This window comes from Furipterus horrens, unplaced genomic scaffold (genome assembly GCF_987537825.1).
Source record: "Furipterus horrens unplaced genomic scaffold, mFurHor1.1.pri manual_scaffold_3, whole genome shotgun sequence".
NCBI classification, from domain to species: Eukaryota; Metazoa; Chordata; class Mammalia; order Chiroptera; family Furipteridae; genus Furipterus; species Furipterus horrens.
In genome coordinates, this window is record NW_028327173.1 from 171,012,188 (window position 1) to 171,033,298 (window position 21,111).

General features: G+C 49.0%; 1 protein-coding gene across 1 annotated transcript in view; it reads left to right on the top strand.

Moving 5' to 3' along the window:
- The window catches only part of NOX5 (NADPH oxidase 5), a 30,206-nt gene extending 10,130 nt beyond the window's left edge, over positions 1 to 20,076 (top strand). The window contains exons 4-17 of the mRNA XM_090272043.1: positions 720 to 930; positions 1,730 to 1,970; positions 5,986 to 6,139; positions 6,361 to 6,539; positions 7,660 to 7,842; positions 9,353 to 9,485; positions 11,091 to 11,233; positions 12,461 to 12,655; positions 14,429 to 14,473; positions 14,888 to 15,012; positions 15,365 to 15,449; positions 16,149 to 16,248; positions 18,425 to 18,591; positions 19,641 to 20,076. Of these exons, the coding sequence (XP_090128169.1) occupies positions 720 to 930; positions 1,730 to 1,970; positions 5,986 to 6,139; positions 6,361 to 6,539; positions 7,660 to 7,842; positions 9,353 to 9,485; positions 11,091 to 11,233; positions 12,461 to 12,655; positions 14,429 to 14,473; positions 14,888 to 15,012; positions 15,365 to 15,449; positions 16,149 to 16,248; positions 18,425 to 18,591; positions 19,641 to 19,772 (2,093 nt within the window). The 3' untranslated portion in view covers positions 19,773 to 20,076. The remainder of the gene's footprint in view (positions 1 to 719; positions 931 to 1,729; positions 1,971 to 5,985; positions 6,140 to 6,360; positions 6,540 to 7,659; positions 7,843 to 9,352; positions 9,486 to 11,090; positions 11,234 to 12,460; positions 12,656 to 14,428; positions 14,474 to 14,887; positions 15,013 to 15,364; positions 15,450 to 16,148; positions 16,249 to 18,424; positions 18,592 to 19,640) is intronic.
- Positions 20,077 to 21,111: the final 1,035 nt, after the last annotated feature.

Sequence of the window (21,111 nt, forward strand, 5' to 3'; positions counted from 1 at the left end):
CAAAGGACTTATAGCTCACCATCACACAGGTAGTAAGGGGCAGAAGCATGGTGCTATATGTGGGTCTATATCCAAAGCAAGAGAGCCAACAAATCATTAATCAAGGGTCCTGCTGTTTTTGGAGAACGAAAATATATATGGGGAAAAAATGCCCCAAATCTCTTCTCAGTTGATAATTTTGGCTTCCTTTTCATATCACTTTGCTCATTTTCACATAGGCCACATGATGGACTTGAGTGCCTAGCCATGGCCTCTAGGACACATGGGTGAGCAGAGCCTGCTACAAGTTGGGAAACAACAGGGAACTCATCCCTCACTATCACCTTATCAACAATTTGTCTCTGGATAATTGACTCTGGGCACACAACTTCTTATAGATGAAGCAAGTAGTGAATCTTCCATACAGTTGGCCTTGGACGTTGAGTGGTACTTAAAGAGGGGCATGCATCAAGGCCAAAGAACCTCTATGTTTGGAGAGAGGTTTATCTCTGTTGAGCTTGACAATAGGAAGCCATGGATGGTTTGTGAGCTGAGGGTGACACATGTTCTTTCTCTGTCTGATCTATACCTGGTAAGGGAATTTGTTGGCAGGAAGATTGAGTGGACAAACAGGAAAAGTTCACCATTCTTTGCAATAATTGAGCAGGGCAGGGGTGCCTGCAGGTCAGAGTGGGGTCCGGGGGCAGGCCCTCACTTGGCTTCATCATATCTTGAGACAGGCAATGGCTCCATCGATGTGAACGAGCTGCGCACAGTGCTTCAGTCGTGCATGCAAGAGAGCGCCATTTCGCTGCCTGATGAGAAGCTAGACCAGCTGACGCTGGTGCTCTTCGAGTCTGCGGACAAGGACTGCAGCGGGGACATCACCTTTGATGAGCTACGAGATGAGCTGCAGTGCTTCCCCGGGGTCATGGAAAACCTGACTATCAGGTACCTGTCTCCTGCACACGTGCACTGGACGTGTCAGGTTTAGACTCCAGGTGCCAAGAGTGGCCTGAGCTCACCTGAGATCCCTCAACCCCGCCTAGCCCCGCCCCACCCCAGATCAGCCACGCCCAGCTTACTCCAGCACAGACCAGCCCTAGTCACTCCCACCCTAGCCCACCTGGCCCAGCTTCAGATCAACCCTGCCCCATCCCGCCCTGCCCCGCCCTGCCGCGCCCTAACCCAAATCAGCCTAGTCTTGCCCACTTTTTCGCAGGGGACAGCTGTAGTCATGCCTCCAATTTTTACTGTGTCTCTTCAGAATCAACTCACAGTATTAAGCACCTACTATGTGCTGGATATTTTACAATTATAGCAGTGCATTGTATAGCACTGGTATGCTTGTAAAAGGAAATTAAAGTTTTTTCACCGGAAGTAACATACCTAGGATCACACAACTAATTAGCAAACGTGGTCATTTACCCACCTTGGCTGAGCAGCTGCCATGTACCAGGCACAGTTCTGAATAACGGCAGCTCCCTGCTGGGGCTGCACTCCAGACAGAGAGACACGTAATTTATACCAATAAACAAATACATAAAGTAGAGAAGTACAAGTATAATAAGGGCTGTGGAGAAATAATATAAATAGGAATTAACAGACCCAGGTTTGTCCCAAGCTCTGAACAGTGCCAGTGGGCTGCAGTGGGGAGTGGGGTCTTTAGGTTCAGATTCCGGTGGTCCCCATCACAGCCCTGATGATTCCCCCCTTACCTAGCCCGTCCCACCACATCCTTCTTTCGCAGTGCTGCCCACTGGCTGACACCCCCCACCACCCAGCGGCCCCGACGCCTGCACCGTCCTCGCCCACTGACTTCTGCCTACTGGCACAATCACCGCAGCCAGCTGCTCTGCCTGGCGACCTACATGGCCCTCCACGTGCTGCTCTTTGCACTGGCAGCTAGTGCGCACCGGGCCCTCGGCATCAGCGTCATGGTGGCCAAGGGCTGCGGCCAATGCCTCAACTTTGACTGCAGCTTCATCGCGGTAGGGATCGCAGAGCACAATGCAAGGAAGTGGGCAGGGGGATTGATGTTCGCTCCTCATAGACTAAACGATCCATATGCGGACAACTGGAGTGCCAGGGCAGGATGGCACCTTATAAATCAGGGTCAATACTCGGTGGTGGAGACTGAGGCCCAGAGAGGGGCAATGACTTGTCCATAGTCATACAACATACAAATAGCATAGCTGGCATTTTTGTGTACTTTACTGTGTACCAATCAGGGTGCTAAGCACTTTCCATTTGATCTTCACAACAAAACAATGGTGGATCCAGAGGAGGTGAACTGGCTCCTGGGCAGGGCTTCAACCAGAGAGAAACTTTCAAGAGCCTTGAATGCCAGACTAAGGAATCATGTGATTGATCCTCTTGGCCAGGGAATGAGGTCACCAAGTGTTTTTGCACACTTCTACAACTAAAACAAAACAAAACAAAATGAAAGATTCTTCCAATCACCCAACATATGCTCATTTACTTATAATTATATGCATGTCCTGTTATAATAAGCCATAGACTTATGGCACAATAATATAACAATAGACAAGGTTCAGTTTTTTGGTTGTTGTTTTTTTAATTACATTGTATTGTTTATGCTATTACAGTTGTCCCAGTTTTTTCCTTTTTGCCCTCCCTCACACAATCCCCACACCATTGTCCATGTCTATGGGCCATGCATATATGTTCCTTGGATACACTGTTCCTATGCTGTACTTTACATCCCCATGACTATTCTGTAACTACCAATGTGTACTTTTGAATCACTTCACATTTTTCACCCATCTCCCTGGTTCCCCCTCCCATCTGGCAACCATCAAAACATTCTCTGTATCTATGATTTTGTTTCTGTTCTGTATGTTTCTTTATTTTGTTTTATTGATTCAATTGTGATATATATATTTATTGCCATTTTATTGTTCATGTTTTTTATCTTCTTTTTCTTAAAGAAGACCCTTTAACACTTCATATAATACTGGTTTTGTGATGGTGAGCTCCTTTAACTTTTTCTCATCTGGGAAGCTCTTTATCTTTCCTTAGATTCTAAATAATAGCTTTGCTTGGTAGAGCAATCTTGGTTGTAGGTCCTTGCTTTTTATCACTTTGAATATTTCTTGCCAGTTCCTTCTAGCCTGCAAAGTTTCTTTTGTGAAATCAGCTGACACTGTTATGGGAGCTCCCTTGTAGAAAATAAACTGATTTTCTCTTGCTGCTTTTAAAATTCCCTCTTTGTCTTTCATATTTGGCATTTTTATTATGATGTGTCTTAGTGTGGGCCTCTTTGGGTTCACCTTGTTTGGGACTCTCTGTGCTTTCCACACTTGTCTAATTCCTTCACCAAGTTAGGGAAGTTTTCTCTTATTGTTTTTTCAAATAGTTTTCCAATTTCTTGCTCTCTTCTCTTCCCAGCACCCCCATGATGCAAATGTTGGTATGCTTGAAGTTGTCCCAGAGGCTCCTGACACTATCCTCATTTTTTTGGATTCTTTTTTCTTCTCATTGTTCTGTTTAGGTGTTTTTTGCTTCCTTATATTCCAAATTGCTGATATGATTCTCAGCTTCATCCACTTTACTGTTGGCTTCCTTGTGATTGTTCTTTATTTCAATTAGTGCATCCTTCATTTATGACTGAATCTTTTTTATGCTCTTGAGATTCTCACTAAGCTCACTGAGCATCCTTATAACAAGTGTTTTGGACTCTGCTTTTGGTAGATTGCTTGTCTCCAATTTGTTTAGTTCTTTTTCTGGAATTTTGTTCTATTCTTTCACTTGAGCCATGTTTCTTTGTCTCCTCATTTGGCAGCCTCCTTGTATTTGTTTCTATGTATTAGGTAGAGCTGCTACATCTCCCAGGCTTGGTATAGTTGCCTAAGGTATTAGGTGTCCTGTAGGGTCCAGTGGCATATCCTCCCCTATTACTCATGGTGGGTACTCAAGGTGCACACCCATGTGGGCTGTGTATAACCTCCAATTATAGTTGAGCTTTGATTTCTATTGTCATATCCAAGATCAGCCACTGCCCGTGTTCTGTCTGGAGTCACACAGCATAAACTACAAAGAGATCTATAGATGGCTGCTACTTGTGCTGGGCTTGGAGGTGCCCACGTGAGGCCAAGCTGTGAACCCAGGCTGGATGGTGCTGGTGCTAGGCCTATGGCAACTTAGCAAGAGGTAGAAAACTTTCTGAAGCCAGATATTGCCTTGTTTGAGGGAATTTAGGAAAATCTGAAGCATGGGCTAAGACAAGCCATTGGTATGAAAAATCCTCCAAAATTTGAGTGGGGAAGGGGATCAGGGAATCATCAGGGTGGGGCAAACAGTGTGAACCAGGCTGATGGAGTCTCAGATATGGTGCACACCTGCCAGCTCTGTAGCTCTGTGGTGAGGGGTGGCTCAGAAAAGGAATAGTGCCTCTGCCAGCATTTCTGTCTGGGAGGAAGCTGCCCTTCAGCTCCCACCCTGATGCCAGACAATTCAGTTCCTTCCTGTATGTCTCTGATGTCTTTCAATCTGCTGCCCCTGTGCTGGAGCTCAGAGGGAGTGAGTCCAATTAAGTCTGTATGTGGACGCTTTAAGATGAACTGCCTAGGACTTCCATAGCCTCAATCCTCATTGATTTTTACAGCCAGAAGTTATGGAGACTTATCTTTCTGGCACTGGAACCCTGGGACATGCCTCCCAATTTTTATCTGCCACATTTGGGTGTAGGACCAGCCCATTGATTGTGCGAGGAGGTGAGCCATGTTTACCTGCACCAATGCCTGTCCTAAGTGAGATGTCTGAGGATGGCTGGCCCACCTATACTCCAATCTATCAATGTGGATCAAGATCTCTGGTTGTAAGAGCAGCTGTACTGGCCCTCTTTCCTGGAAGGAGTTGCTCAAGGCCCAAATCTGGCTGATGTGAACTCTGCTGCCAGGAGCAGAGCCATTCTACCACCAGCCCAGTCAGTGCAAACTTGCCCCTGCCACCCTTGCCTCAGCCTTGGCCCTGGCCCCACCCCAAGGTTCATTTTTGTTAAAGTAGAAAGCCGAAGAGAGGGTTTTATAAGGGATTTTATTTATTTATTTTAGAGTGAGGGCAAGGGAGGGAGAAGGAGAGGGAGAGAAACATCAACATGTGAGAGAAACATCGATTGGTTACCTCTCACATGCACCCCATTGGTGCACCCCGGGCCAGCAACCTAGGGTTGAGCCATGACTGGGAATTGAACTGGCGACATTTCACTTTGCTGGACGATGTTCAACCAACTGAGCCACGCTGTTCAGTGAAGGAAAGGTTCATTTTTAATGGTCAGGAATGTACATTCCAGTCCAAACACTCTCCTTGATACTATCAACTTCTTATCAGAGTGGATTGTACTTTTAACTTCATAACAGGGACAAAGATTTCATACAGGGGGTGAGAGACACATGATTCATTTTTTGGTATCTTGCTATTGCATTATCGACCCTATTTCCAGTCTTCACTTTCTTTGCAGTGTATCTTTTTAAGCTACTTGTCACTTCAGTGAGGGGAAGTTAGCTTAAAATTAAAATCAGATGATGTAATCTGCAAGTCCAGATATCTGGGTGCACATAATTACATTGAAAGCAAATGAGCAAGTGAAGGAGCCCTTGTAAAAGCCCCTTGGAGAGCCAAGTCTTTCTCTAGGACACCTCGAGAATCGTACATGACAGGTGCCCATCTGACATGCAGACTAAATGAGGGCACCTAGTCAAAACAGATATTAATTGTTAGTAAAACCATATGTGCTTCTCGTGTGTTTAGATTAAAGTAATAATAGCAGGCATTCTGTAACATTTTCTCTTCCCACCCCACTCCTGGAAACCCTATTTTGGAGACACCAGCTGTGGACCCAGGAGAGCAGCGAAGACTTGGGGGCAGGGCAGATGGTGATGAGGCCCCTTCAGGAAGCACAGCTAGTTCAGAGGGAGGCAAGGAAAGGAGAACAAAGCAGAGAGAGAGAGCCAGATGGAGCTCTCTGCCCCTTTGCCCTGCCAGGTACTGATGCTCAGGCGCTGCCTCACATGGCTGCGGACCACATGGCTGGCTCAGGTCCTGCCCCTGGACCAGAACATCCAGTTCCACCAGGTTATGGGCTACATGGTGTTTGGACTCTCCCTCGTGCACACTGTGGCCCATGTTGTGAATTTTGGTGAGTGGCCTGGGGTGGGGGGATGGTGGAACTGAGCCTTCTACAAACCACTCAGTTATCCAGCCCCTGTGCGTCCTGCCTGCCCAATGCGTGGAGAAGTGGTGCCCTTGACAACCAGAACTCTGGATAAAAGTCCCTGTTTGCACGGGTACCTGATGGGGAGAGTTGGAGACACAAAGGGAAGGTGGAGTGGGAAGAGTTTGTCTTGTGCTTGTCTCCAGTTTTCCAGGCTCAGTCTGAGTCCAGCCCCTTCCAGTTTTGGGAACTGCTGCTCACCACGAGACCTGGCATTGGCTGGGTCCATGGCTTGGCCTCCCCGACCGGTGTGGCTCTCCTGCTGCTGCTGATCCTCATGATCACCTGCTCCAGCTCCTGTATCCGCAGGAGCGGCCTCTTTGAGGTGCCCAGTCCTTGCTCCTTTGCCTCTCCCAGGCTGGGCTCCCACCTTCATCTCAGGCTGTATGTCCTCTAACTTACTCCAGAGTCCAGGAAGGTCCCTAGGCAGTATGCATATTATGTGCATGTGATTTGGGTTCTGTCATTGGTCTGTAGTTAATGTCTGCCACATGCAAATATTTTGCTCTAGAAAATTCTGCATTTTTTCTGGCTCATCTCTTTGCCTTAATTGGATTAAACTGGGCTCAAAATGGTATAGGGATGGGAAGGGACACAGGCCCCTAGGGTTCTAATCCCCACCCCACTATTTTCAGGTCACTCAGCTTCCTCATCTATAAAATAAAGCTATAATCCTCTCCCTTTGAAGTTATTTTAGGAGTCAAATGAGATGATATATGTGAAGCCAGTACCTACCTACCTGGAACATATGTGCTCCAAAAATGTTATAATGATTTCACCTTTGCTTCCTTCTCTCTAACTTTCTCAAGACACAGGAGGACACAGAGGATTTAGTTTAGAGACCCTGGCTGTCCCCTGGACTGATCTGGTCACATCAGAGATAGACATATACAGAGCAGCTACTCTCGACCAGCAACAATCCTTTGAAGTAGGAATCAGCATCCTCATTTAACTGATGAGTCTAAAGCTTAAAAAAGTAATTTACTAGGCCAACATAGAAAAGTACTGGTAATTTACAAGGCCAACATCCCAAGCTGGTAGCAGAGCAGGTGTTAAAACTCAGTGTTCAGCTCTTTTCCATTCCCAGAAAACCGTTGCTGTCTTTTCTTTCTTTCCCTTGAGAAAGGGCCAGTGCAATGAGGCATTAGTGTTGATGAGTCTTTGGGGGTGCTCCCCTCTGCTCAGAACATCCCCAGGGGAATGTTTCATATGTTTGCCTGCTGGCACCAGGAATCTTCCCCTATAGGCTCCCTGGGCCAGGCCCCCAGAACAAAGAAGCAAGGAAGCTCCCCACACCCAGCCTTTTACCCAGCCAGGTCCCTAGGAAAGGGGTATGTAGGGCCAAGACTCTGGTCACCATCCTGACTTCAAGGATGGCCCTGAGCCCTGGCTCTGTTACACCCCAGGCTTTGAACTCTGGCAGCTTATACCCCCCACCTCCACAGGTGTTCTACTGGACTCACCTGTCCTACCTCCCCATGTGGCTCCTGCTCATCCTGCATGGACCCAACTTCTGGAAGTGGCTGCTGGTCCCTGGCATCTTGTTCTTCCTGGAGAAGGCCATCGGGCTGGCACTGTCCCGCATGGCAGCCCTGAACATCGTGGAAGTCAATCTCCTCCCCTCCAAGGTGCAAAAAGGGCCTCAGGGGCCAAGGGGAGATGCAGGCGGTGGTAGGGTGCAGTAGCTGGGTACCCTGTTCTGCCCCTAAGAAAATAGGGGGTCCCAGCGCAGTTGAGGGGACAAGCAAAGTGCATGATTCAGTCCAGCCCTTTAGGAGTGACACTATAGGAAGGGGAAGGACAAGATACCATTAAAGGCCAGGTCTGCATAGAACATGCTCAGGTAATATATTAAATACCTATAAGGTAGGAGGCCCTGCACCAGGTGACAGAGACGTAGAGAAGGCTCAGACACTTTCTTGCTCTCCACGGGCTGAGATGCTAACAGGGAATTGGCCCTTTCATATTGTGCGGGGCTATATTGGAGAGAAAAGTGGAGTTTCAGGAGTTATCAAACTACTTTGCCTTTGAGAGGTCAGAGGAGACTTCTGAATGAGGGAGGAGATGCTGTATCAGGGTTTTGAGAGCTCTGTTAGATAGATAAGACAGGGAAGGGTATTGCTGCAGGGTTGGGCAGGGCCTGGTGGTGAATGGAGCTTCACTTGCAGTCCCCAGGGAACCCTGGAGCAGGGCAGGAGAAGGGAGCTGTGGTATTTAGGTGGTTTATAGATTTCTTTAGTTGCTCTGGGGGAGATGGCTTGGAGAGGACAATTTGGGAAGTTGTTGCACATATGCAGATGAGAGCTCACAAGGGCCTTGACCTCGAACTGAGACAGTGGCTATGGAATGGGGAGGGGGCATATCACAGAAACACTCAAAAAGTAACGATGCATTTTAGGGGAGAGAGAGAGAGAGAGGGAGAGAGAGAGAGAGAGAAGAGGTAAGCAGTTCTGGGTGGACAGGGATCTGGACAAATTGAGTGGGAGGACAAGGAAGTTAATAACAAGGCTGTGGTTTATGTCCAGGCTCTGGCATCAGACAGCCAATATTGGATTCAAATCCCATGGTTTCCTAGCTGATGGTCTTCAACAAACTATTTAACTTCTTTGAGCCTCAGCTTTTCATCCAGAAAGTGGAGAAAGTATATAATAACAGTCTCAAAAAGTTACTGTGAGGACTAGAGATAGCACTTTAAGTGCTCTGCACAGCTCTGGCATATAGTAAGTGCTCAATAAACTGACACTATAATCCTGAAGGATGTCATTATTGTAGGGGAGATGCCCATTAGTTGTTTCAATGCTGGCCAAGCACTACAGAAGTTCCAAGAAAGGGGCTAGAACAGTCAGGGAGGGCTTCACAGAGGAGAGGGCACTAAACAGCAGCATTTCCACCATAAGAAGAGGAATCAAGCCATGAACCCCTCTTCAGAGGAGGCCTGACTCCTCCTTTCTCTGAGAGTTGTCCATCCCTGGTTGGTGGATGTGCTCAGGGGTGGCCCCCACTCATAGACACAGAAGGATCTCACATGTGAGCTGGTCTGGTTATGGCAGGGGATGGCCCAGCCTCTGCCCTCTGGTCCTGGGGGCCCCTGACAGCTCTGGGTTGGCACAAATGATGCTGATCTCCTTCTTTCCCCAGGTGACTCATCTCCTCATCAAGAGGCCCCCTCTTTTCAACTACAGGCCTGGCGACTACTTGTACCTGAACATCCCCACCGTCGCGCGCTACGAGTGGCACCCCTTCACCATCAGCAGTGCTCCGGAGCAGAAGGGTATGCCAAGTCCTCCAGTCATTCAGATATTTACTGAGTTCTGCTGTGTGCCTAGCAGAGGCTGGAGACCAGGCACACAGAGGGGAACAAAACCAGAGGTGCAAAGTCGACCTCTGAAAGCTCCCTCTGAAACAAGGAGGCAGACAGGCAGACACTCACTGAATGGCGTGGTTAGGGCTGTACCAGCTACTGTGCAGGTCACAGGGGAGGGCCTGACATGGTGGGATAAGTGGGTGAGGCTTCTAAGACACATGACATTTCAGCTGAACTTTGAAAGGTTAGTAGGAGTTTAGTAGACAGGGAAGGAGATGACGGAGGAGGCACAGGGAGAAACAGGCAAAAGCACGAAAACTGGGAAACACGGGACGTCTGATGTTGTTAGATCTAAGAGTAGGGGTAGGGTAGGGAGGAAGGAAGAGAGGGACTGAGAGAGAGTCAGGGAGCAAGAGAGAGGGTCAGAAAAGTGATGAAAGGCTGACAACGTGGTTGGAAAAGCAATTAGAGCCAGTGTGGGACCAAGGAGGACTTTGAATGCAGAGTTAGGAGCTGGATGGCACAGGCAGTTGGCAGCCCATGAATGTCTTAAGCAGAGGAGTAGACAGCTCCCTGGAAGGGGTACCCGGGCGTTTTCAAGAGGACTGTGACAAGAAGCCAGGCTTCCCCACTCCCTGTGGGAATGAGCCCGGTGGGTCCCGCAGGCAGCAGACTCCCTCACACTCTTTGCCCTCAGCCCTAGACCACTCCCTTTCTCTGCTGGTCCCCAGCACTCATAGAACTGCTCAACTGATCCTCTCTTGGCCCAACTCTCCACCCATGCTTGTGCCTTCCTTCTGGTCCTGGGCTGTGTTAACAAAAAAGCACATGTATTCCTATATCACACATTTGGGTTTTAAAAATATTTTGATAACTTTCTCATTATAACTGGTTTCATTTGTAATGCCTGTGCATGTTACTTTATATATTTAAAACCCTTGTTGTGAGAAGACATTTATCCATTGCCTTCACAGAACTGCCAAAATAGTCCATGGTTTAAAAGAAAAGAAAAGAAAAGAAAAAGGAGATCTCTTAGGGGCCTCTGCAGTCTAATGCTGTGGATTCTCTCTGGTCCCCTCAGCAGAGGGTGACCACCCTCCCCCCAACCTTCCCACCAGTCATCCACTTAACAGAGAACCTTAGTAAGCATCTGCTACATCACAGGCACTGGGTGCAATAAAAGTCATTGGTCCCACCAACTGAGCACCTACTGTGTGCAGAGCCAACAGGCACCTGGCTGAAGGTGGGAGGAAAATTATTCCCACCTTGGCGAGACCCTGGCCTGCTGGAGGAGACAGGGACCCCACCCCTAGGAAGTCCATAGTGTGCTCAGGGCAGCTCTGACCCCTGCCTTGGCAGAGGAAACTGAACCCTTATTGTGTAGGCTTAGACTGACTTCACTGAGAAAATTTGCAAGGGAAAGATCAGATCTTCGTATCTCACGGCTATGGTTTGGGTCTGAGGAAGGACATTCAACCCAGGATTTGAGCAGCGGACACCCAGGCCCAATCCCTCAGATGAGATCCCTGCTGGATTCAACATTGACACCCCCGCCCCCCATCTCTTGCTTAGACACCATCTGGCTACACATCCGATCAGAAGGCCAGTGGACAAACAGGCTCTATGAGTCCTTCAAGGCATCAGACCCAGTGGACTGTGACTCCAAGAGGCTGTCAAGGAGTTTGAGAATGAGAAGGAGCCAGGGGAGGCCCCAGGTAGGTGGCTGTGGGGAAGGAAGGGTCCACCACAGAGGCAAACCCATGGGGACAACGTTGCCTTGTGACCGGTTGGGGCACCCATCATCGAGCAACAGCATGGAGGCCAAGGCAGCTGAGGACTGTGTGGTCCAAGAACCTCCTTCAAGCTTGAGCCCCCAGGTCTTCCCCAGTCCATGTCCTCCATTAGAAGGTGGGCAGTAGTGAAAAGAGGGGGAAATTGAGATCAGAAAAACTCACCCTGAGCCTCTGCTCCAGCGCTCGCTAACTGTATGGCCATCCTTTAATCTTGCTGAGTCTCAGGTTGCTCATTTATGAATTGGGGGTAGTTCCCACCCTTGGCTTCCCTTTCTCACATGGTTTTTTAAAGGACCAATGGAATGAATGACTGTAAAGTACTGAGTGAACTGGGCATCATGGTCGAGGTGGACCATTTGTTATCACCATCAACAACATTAGCATTCGCATCAGCATTGTTGTCTTTTGAGCCCTGATGAAACCCACAGAGCTGACAAGTCACCAGTGCCAGGAGTGAACACAGGCTCAGGGGGTGAGGGTTGGGGGGAGGCTGGGAGAGATCAGAGCAGCTTTTTTATATGACCTATATACATGTATTTATGGTTCAAGCCAGGGCATTCACATCAGACAGCTATTGTGTTGGCCATTATCATTTTTTTTATTTGACAATTTAAGGGGAAAGAGGTCAGTGCCCCTGACTAAATAGCCAGGTGCTACATATTTTAATAATTCTTGCAACACACCAGTTAAAAATCATTGAGGTAAAGCATAGTGATGGAAAAGGTGCTATTTTGTATATGATAGTTGTTAACAATAATGAAGAAATGAGGATAATCAAAACTCCACAATAGGGAAGTAGCTAAATAAGTTACTGATCACCCTTATAATGGAACAGTAGGTCACCTAAACAAAGATATGCACTGGGAAGTATGAAAACCTAGTCAAGATGTAATAAGTGGAAAAGCCAGGTTACAAAGCAGTATGTTCCATTTATGTTAAAGTGTGGGGGGTGAGGGAAAGAGAGAGAGAGAGAGAGATTGGGAGAGAATCTGAAAGGACATGGAGAAAACGTTTAGAGAAGTTATATTGTCTGATTCAGGTGCCTTTTCACTTTATTCATTAATATTCTGTAATATCTCAATCTTTAAAACTAACATATTCATTTTGAGGTTTAAATCATAAAGCGATTCCCATTTTGAAACCAAACAGGGTTTGCAACCCCAGCCCGTCTATTCCAAGGCCTTGGCACAGGGAGCAATGGCTGCCAACAAGGACGTCACTGTGGAGCTGGCTTCCTATAGCCATGAGGGTTCTCCGTGGCAGGGGGACGAAGGCGTGGTGCTCGAAGGGACAAAGGACAGGACTCAGGCACAGTGGGGAGCCTTGGCCAGCCACCAGGTCCTGGTAAGGCTAAGGAAGCTGGCTAGAGCCTACAGAGCCAGTGGTTTGTCTCTCTAAGAATGATGGGTCCTTGGAACCTGGCAGAGACGGCCTGAAGGGTGGTCCACATTCAGGGAGCACCACACAGTTCACAGTGTTCTTGCAACCAGTCATCTGCATCCCACCTTCATAACTTCTGCCATCTTCACTTCTCACCGGTAGTGTTTCCTACCTGACATTTCTCTTTACATCCCAACATTACTTTAAACTTAATTGTATTTAGAAAGGACTGTTTTCATGGCTCTTGTTAATGGAAAACGAGTATCCTGTGCCATAAACAGAAGGTAGCTCTGAAAGTAAAAACAACAAAGACCAGTGTTATTAGACCCTTGCCAGATGTTTCTGCCTGCCAAGGCTGCAATCCACTGCTCTGCTCATGTTCTCTCTCTCTCTCTCTCTCTCTCTCTCCTTCTCCCCTCCCTCCCTTGCTGTTACTCTTTCTCACTTTGTTAAAAGAAAGAAAAAAAAAAAAAAGAGGAAGGATTAGTAAGTGTTAAAGACATAGAAACTATAATGTAAGGCTTTCTCTCTGCAATCAGAAGGATTGTAGAGAGCTGAAAGGTGTAGGTCTCTCACAGTGTGCTTGCACTGCTGAAGTCACCGTAAGTAGTTCATGTCCAACTGCACGGGGAGCACAGCATTCAGTCTCCCCAGATAAAGAAGCGACATGGTGGCATGTCAAGAACACTGGACAGGCAGGAGACCCAGACTCTGCCCCATGCTCTAGAAGAATTGGGTGACTCATTGATGCCCTCTCAGACTCATCTCCTCTTCTGTGAAATGAGGGATTGGCTTGGATGATTGTGAAGGTCACTCCTAACTGCCTTCTTGCACCAGAGAGGGAATTATCACAGGGCCCTGTAGCCTGTTTGGGCTCTGCTTTTTTTACCTTCCAGAATATGACCTCAACAAATCTAGTCTGACTGCCTGAACTTGCTCAGGCCTGGAGGAGTCAGGCAGGCCTGCTCCCTGTCCCCAGGTAGTTTTTGGTCAGGCCGGCCACTGGCTTTTCTGCCTGGTTCAGCTGGACAATGCTTTGAAGAGGAGCAGCCACTTCCAAGGAGCTGGACACTGAAGGATGCACAGGAATTTGTCAGCTGGGACAGAGGAAACAGTGTTCTAGTCTGAGGGAAAAGAATGTTCAAGCCCTGACCGGCTCAGTGGGTTGGGGATTGTCCCGCAACACAAAAGGTTGCCAGTTCAATTCCCAGTCAGGGCACATGCCTGGGTCGAGGGTTCAGTCCTGCACCCCAGTTGGGGAGCATTCGTTCAAGAGGCAACCAATTAATATTTCTCTCTCATGTCAATGTCTCTCTCCCTCTCTCTCTTTCTTCCTCCCTTCTCCTCTCTCTAAAAATAAAATAAATCTTTAAAAACAAAACAAAAGAAAAAAAAAAACACGAATGTTCAAGGCCAGGGGATTTGTCTACGGACATAAAACTGGGAGTGAATGTTATTAAACGCAGACCTTGGGGGAGCCATGATGGCAGTATTTACACCAGAAGTCAACAGACACTAACAATCAGGAGTTTGGGTGGTGGTGTTGAAAAATGGATTTTCCAGAACACCATTGATGTTCTCCCTTAAAAGGACTCTATGCTCCCTGGAATGGTTGGGGCAGAAAAGACAGTTCCCTTTTTGTAAAGTTGCTCAGACTGGCAGGGGCTAGGAAGCCTCTGAGAAATACCGATGTGCTCACTCCCAGAGACGCACAGCTCACTACTGTACTCCTTGCAGGTCTCTGACATGTCCCCTGAGAACCATCGATTCTGTAACATCAAGGTGAGTGGTTCCAGGAACCCCTGCCCCCACTTGCCTGTGTGTGTGGGTGGGGGCGGGGAGCTTGTTGAGGCCTTGGTGCCCAAGTCCGTCAAGTCCCCATGGACTCACTTCCAGGTCTGCAGATAATGGAACCAAACCCGCCTGTCCCGGGGGCACACAGGGATGCTGGTTGAGCCCTGCTCCCATCAGCCCTGCATTCTGTGGGGTGCGGAGCTCAACCAGCATCCCTGTGTGCTCCATTAGCCCTGCATCTCTCCCAGATGAGTGCTCAGTGCACAGGACTGGGAGATCCTCAGACCTGGGTTCCAGGCCAGGAGACGACTACCTGCATATAAAGGGGGTCCTGAAATCTCAGGGTCCAGCTGTCCTTTCACCCACTCACCCTCTCTTTCTTCTAACCTCTCCTGTGCACAGTGCTACATTGATGGCCCTTATGGAACCCCCACCCGCAGGATCTTCGCCTCTGAGCACGCTGTACTCATCGGGGCAGGCATTGGCATCACCCCCTTCGCTTCCGTCCTGCAGAGCATCATGTACAGGTGGGTGGACAGTCCATGGCTCCTGCCTGCTTCCTGCAGCAGAGTCCTGAAAGAGCCCTCCCCTCCACTCCCCCTTCCTCACTCCCTTCTCTCCTTTCACCTGTCCCCCTCTCCCCTCTTCTCTCCCCCTCCCTCCTTCCCTTCTCTCCTTTCACCTGTCTCCCTCTCCCCTCTTCTCTCTTTGCTCCCCTGCTCCTCCAGCCTCTCTTCTTTGGGTCTCATTCACCTCCTTCCTCAAAGGGTGGGTTCTGTCACTCCACCTTCCCTCCTTGTTCCCTGCAGTGTTCTCTGAGGTCCTGAAAAGTCTCCTACTCACCCCACATTCAAAACCCCTGCTCCTGCCTCCCCTAAGGTACCAGAAGAGAAAGCATATTTGCCCCAACTGCCAGCACTCCTGGATGGAGGGCACCCAGGACAATGACATGAAGCTCCACAAGGTGAGCATGGCCTCCCACAAGCAGGCCCCGAACCATCTCTCTGGGATGCCACCTGGAACAGGAGCAGGGCCCTCCTCTGCAGAGGTAGGGGAGGGACAGATTACCTCTCCCCTGCTGGGATCTGCTGGTCCCTGCATGTCCCCCAGTGCCCCTCATTCTCCTGGTGCCTCCTCAGTGTCCAGGCCTCCCCCTCTCATCATCCCTTGTCACCACGGAGAGATGTTCTGAAGACAGCAGCTCATTAGATACCAAGGAGCTTGCAAGTCAGGCAGCCTAGGTTCAGTTACAGCCATGATGCTTACTAACCTTCTGCTGGTGGTGGTTTTAAAAATGAAAATGTTTGCCTTTTGAAAATGTATTATTTTGCCTGGGCCACCTCAAAGACTTCCTTAAAAAATAAGTAATGTTTTTCTGGCTGTCCTATGTTTAAGATCTCAGAATACTGCTTACTGTAACAATAGATTATTACAGAAAAACCTGACCCAGCAGTAAGGAACCTGCGTTTGGGTCCTATGCTGCTCTGTGACCTGGTCAAGGCTCCGCACCTCCTTGAGCATCAGTTTTTGCCTCCGTTAAATGGGGATGATAATGCGTGCCCTGCTCACGCTAGAGCAGTCACATGGGCCTTGGAGCTCACAGGTATAAGCATGCTGTGAACAGGGTAGGCCCGGCCTCAGAACCAAAGGGCACTCTCCCTAGGTGGACTTCATCTGGATCAGCCGAGACCAGCGGTCTTTCGAGTGGTTTGTGAGCCTGCTGACCAAACTGGAGATGGACCAGGCCGAGGAGACTCAGAACGGTAGGAGCGGGCCAGGGCCTGAGGAAGGTGAGAGTGAGGCAGGGGCTTCAGGGTCAGGGTTTTTGTGAGAAGGTGTCGGATTGTCCATTTCTATCAAAAATATGGGGGAGAGAGGGTTCCTTTTATTTCCCATGTAAATGTTCTGTGAAACAAAAAATAAAAGAGAAAAAGTCATTCATAATCCTATCCAGGTATCCAGACTATTCCAAGCATTTTAAAGGGTTTCCTATGGGTATTTTTTTTCTTATTCACAGCTTATAAAAATGTATGGCCTTTTTTCCCCCTAATTTCTCTTTCTCATTATATTTCTTTCCTTTTCTTTGTTTTTTAATCCTCACCTGAGGATATGTTCTATTGAGTTTAAGAAAGAGAGGAAGAAGGAGAAAGAGAGGGAGAGAAAAACATCAATATGAGAGAGAAACATCAATCAGTTGTCTGCCATACGCACCCCAACCAGGGATCAAACCTACAAAGTAGTAACTACTCGATAAATTTAGCAATAGCAGTGGTAGTAGTGTTTAATGACTATTAATGAATGATACAATTAGTAGTTTGCCACGAATTATTCAACTGAGCTCCTAGTACTGAATATTTTGTTTATTACTGATTCTCCACTATTACAAGTAAAGCTATAGTTAATATGTATGTGCACATAGGGTTTTTTTCTCCTTTGGATGATTTCCTTAGAAAAGTGTCCCGGAAATGGGATGACTCTCTCCAACTCAGCTGTTTTGCAGAGGCTGAAACTGTGTCAGGGCAGATCTTTCTCCTCCCTCCCACATGGCGCCTTCTCCTCTCTTCTGTTACCCCTTTCTGGGCATGGTGACTGCAAAAGGGAGAAGAGGGACAGGGCTCTCTCAGGCAGACATCCCTTATAGTACATCGTCCTCTCTCCTACACCACCCAGTGCTGCTCAAGTTCACTGGTATGTGAAACAAGATGGGGTGTCCCTTCTAAGGCCATTTGCATTTTAGCCGTGGCCGAGACCTTAAGCCAAAGGGAAACCGGGCTACTGGTGCGATATGAAACAATCAAGAGTTGGTGGAGAATTGCACAAATCCTTTAACCTGGGGAGAGGAAAAGGATGCAGGAATCATCAGCCCATGAATCCAGCAGCCCAGATCATGCTCCCTATCTCTGACTTTGCACAGCTGCATGGGTCTAAGACAGCACTTGCCATAGTAGCACACATGGAAACTGGTAACGTTTGTATGTCATGTCCAGGAAAAACGGAGGCAGGAGCCTGAACACAGAGCTGTCCACCTGGGGCTCCCATTGCACTGAGGGCTGAAGGGTCAGCACCCCAGCTAATCTGTTCCACTGCAGGCATATAACTGAGGGTGCTCAGACCTAATAGTCTCTGTGTCGCCAGCCTGGGCCATGTCCCTTTCTGAAATGCTGTCTCTATCCTGTCATGCCCTGCTCAGATACCCTCTTGCTGCTCCCATTTCCTAGCTGGGCATTCAAGACCTTTCACACTCTAGCCTCAGAGTGCCCAATCCCATATTCTGCTCCCATTCAAGGGTCCTCTGCTCCAGCCGGGCAGTCACATCATGCCCCACAATAACCACGTTTGTTCCAGTCTATTGTCCTTGGGTCATGTTCCTTCCCCTTCTTGGGATGTCTTCCTTTCATTTCTTCTTTGAATCTTGCCCCTCTTCCAAGACCTAACCCAAACCCCACCCTCCCAGGGACCAGCTCTGTCTGCTCCAGCCCTTCCATGTGTATCAGTAGCATGTGCCATCTGATCTACTCACTCAACCTGTGGTCCCAGTTACCTTTTCATGTGTGCTTGCCTTGTGTCCCCAACCTGACTGAGCAGGCACCATGTGGAATGGAAGGGCACACTCTTCAGAGCCCAAGGACTGCCATGCTGCCCTGGGATTAGTTTCCCCTCTAGAACTATAACTCCTGGGTGATTGTGAGGCTCACATTAGACAATGGATAAAAAATGTGTGTATGCTGTGCACAGAGCAGGCCCAGCTCAAGCACTGAGCATCATTCCTTCCTACAGCACGGCTCGCATGGGGGTCCTAGGGGAACACGGTGGCTGCAGGGGTGAGTTCCAAGCCCTCTTGGTATCTCTCTAAGCCCCAGGGCGAGATGGCTGACATTCTACCCTGTCCCCATCACCACTGCCAGCCCTTCAGTGCCACCCTTTCCTCCTACCCCATAGACCGCTTCCTGGAGCTGCACATGTACATGACCTCTGCACTGGGCAAGAATGACATGAAGGCCATTGGCCTGCAGATGGCTCTCGACCTTGTGGCCAAGAAGGAGAAGAAGGACTCCATCACAGGCCTGCAGACGCGTACCCAGCCTGGGAGGCCTGACTGGAGCAAGGTAAAGGCCAGCTGGAGCCCCGCAGCCTGCAGGGACCAGTAGGGCTGAGATCAGGAAGTGGTGGCTGGGTAGACTAGGGCCAAGCAGCCAGGAGCAATGTATGACTCCAGCCAGTATCTCAGGGCTGGAGCCAGAGGCAGGGAGCCTACTTTTGGGTCCATCACTAGCTCACTTTGTTCCATTATTAGCCTCAGTTTCCCCATCTGTTTAGAGAGGAAGTTAGGTTATATGACTTCCAAGGTCTCTCCCAGCCCTGACTTCCTACAGACCAGTCAGAAGGCCCAAGTAGACAGCGTCCCGGTCTTATTCCTGCCTGGTACAAATGGGGGAACTAAGTCCCAGGGACACAAAATAGTTTTCAGTCTTCCAATTTTATTTCTCAGGTTTTTTTTTTTTTCCCTGCACTAACCAGCTGGGGTCTAGAGTTCCTCAAAGTGACCCAGAAAGTACTGCTTTTCAAACTGCTGTAGATAGTCCAGGCCTAGGGAGTGAGAGCTGAGAAGGGAACGGGATGCCAGTGGTGCTTGGGACCAGAGAGGACTTCCAGCAAAGGCAATTCTTAAGCAGCATTTGGGGTAGAAAAGGGCCCCCATGTCGGGGGGGTCCTAACTTCAGGGAAGAGACATTCACTGGAGGCGCGTGACCAGATGGGGGACCAGCCTGAGGTTCAGGTAGTGGGGTTCGGCGTGCTGCATAGGGCTCTGTCATCGTCCGCTGACTTGGCAATTAGTGTGCTGTGCATCTCCCCACATACACAGCTCCTTGGGTGGGCGAGGGCCTGGGTCTTTTTTTTTTTCTCCTGGCCCACCCTCTCCCTGGGGTCTAGGTCAGGTTATGGGTGGAGCAAATGGCTCCTAAATGAATGGCTGCATATTGGACTTTCTGCTCTGAGGACAAGCAGCTGAGTCTTGGCATTTCTCATGGGGACAGAGAGCTGGCCATCACTGCCGCTGCCGATTATATTGTCAGCTTCAGGTGGCTGTGCCACTGGGTGGGTCCACAGTCTCACCTCTCCTCACTCTGCTCTTCCCCAACCCCATGGACTCCAGGTGTTCCAGAAAGTGGCCGCTGAGAACAAGGGCAAGGTGCAGGTCTTCTTCTGTGGCTCCCCAGCCCTGGCCAAGGTGCTCAAGGTCTACTGTGAGCGGTTCGGCTTCAGATTCTTTCAAGAGAACTTTTAGCCCCAGCTCTCCAAGCTCTGCCCAAATCCACACCACCAGTCAGCTGGATTGCATTGCTACCAGTGCCCCACAGGGACCCACCTCAGACAGTCACCTAATCCTGCTCCACACACACAACAGGAGGCCCCAGAGGGCAGGTGGACTTCCTTCACGAGGGGGTGGCGCAGGAGGCTTCTGGGGCAACTGCTCCTGCAGAAGTCGCCCCAGGGGACCTTCCTCCTGCAACAGTGGTCCTAGACCCCCCTAATCATCGTGACCATTTCAGAAACTTCTCCCCCAATGTTTAATGATGAAATTTTTTAAACATACAGACAATTAAGAGAATTGTACAGTGAGCAGTGCTATCTCATTTCTAGAGACCACAGTTAGCATTTTGCTATACTTGGTTTATGACATATTATCCATCTATCCCTTCCTCTACCCATGTACCTTATTTTGCAGATGCATTTCAAAGCACACTTGGCCAGTCAGAGTAAATTTCTTTAAATGCAGATTCTTGGGTTCTGAAGATCTGGGGATGAGACCCGGAATGCATATTTTCTCTGAAATCTATTCCTGTAGGGAGAGCTAAGCAGGGTGTTTTTAACCTTTCTCTGTGTCTTTGTCTTCCCATCACCTCTCTCTGTGCCCCTGTTCCTTCTCTCCCTCCCCCTCTGTCCTTGTCTCTGTCTCTCCCTCCTGGGAGTGTCCCTCCACTGCTCTGCAAGTCAGTCTCTCCCTTTTCTCCACGCATTGAGTCATTCATTAGAGAAATTGGATGGAGACAGTGTCCAACTGTCTGTGGGGTCACAGAAAGGCCATGTGTTGGAAAGCTCAGCTCAGCCACACCCCAGCGGCATGGCCCTGGCAAGCTCTCTGAGTCTGTTTCTGCATCTGAATACTGGGACTGATGACATCTCCCAGTCACAACTGAAAGTGAAATGAGACACCACCGGAAGTGCTCAGGACATTCATCTTCCGTCTCTGGGTGGTTCTTTATCACTCCAGGCAGTGTTGTCTCTGCATCTTCTGGCTGTGTCGTGGCTCCCTCTATCTCTGCCTCCCAGCCTCTGTTCGCATCTGTCACTGTCTTGGCGGGAGTGGGTGGCAGAGGCAGCAGATGCAAAAGCTCTTCTGGGAGATGCTTTGGGGAGGAGGGACCCTACGCCGCGGGCAGCGGTGGGAAGCCTGGCCTCACCCCCTTGATATGAGTTGCCCCATGCCACAAGCCCTTGTAAGCCCCACGGTTTCAGGGCACCCTCCACCTTGCAACTAGTCTTGCCAGGTTCTGTCTTTTCTGTGAGTCTAAAACACTCACCCCAAAGCTGCCTTCATGGGGTTGGCCTTTCTTTTCCACGGG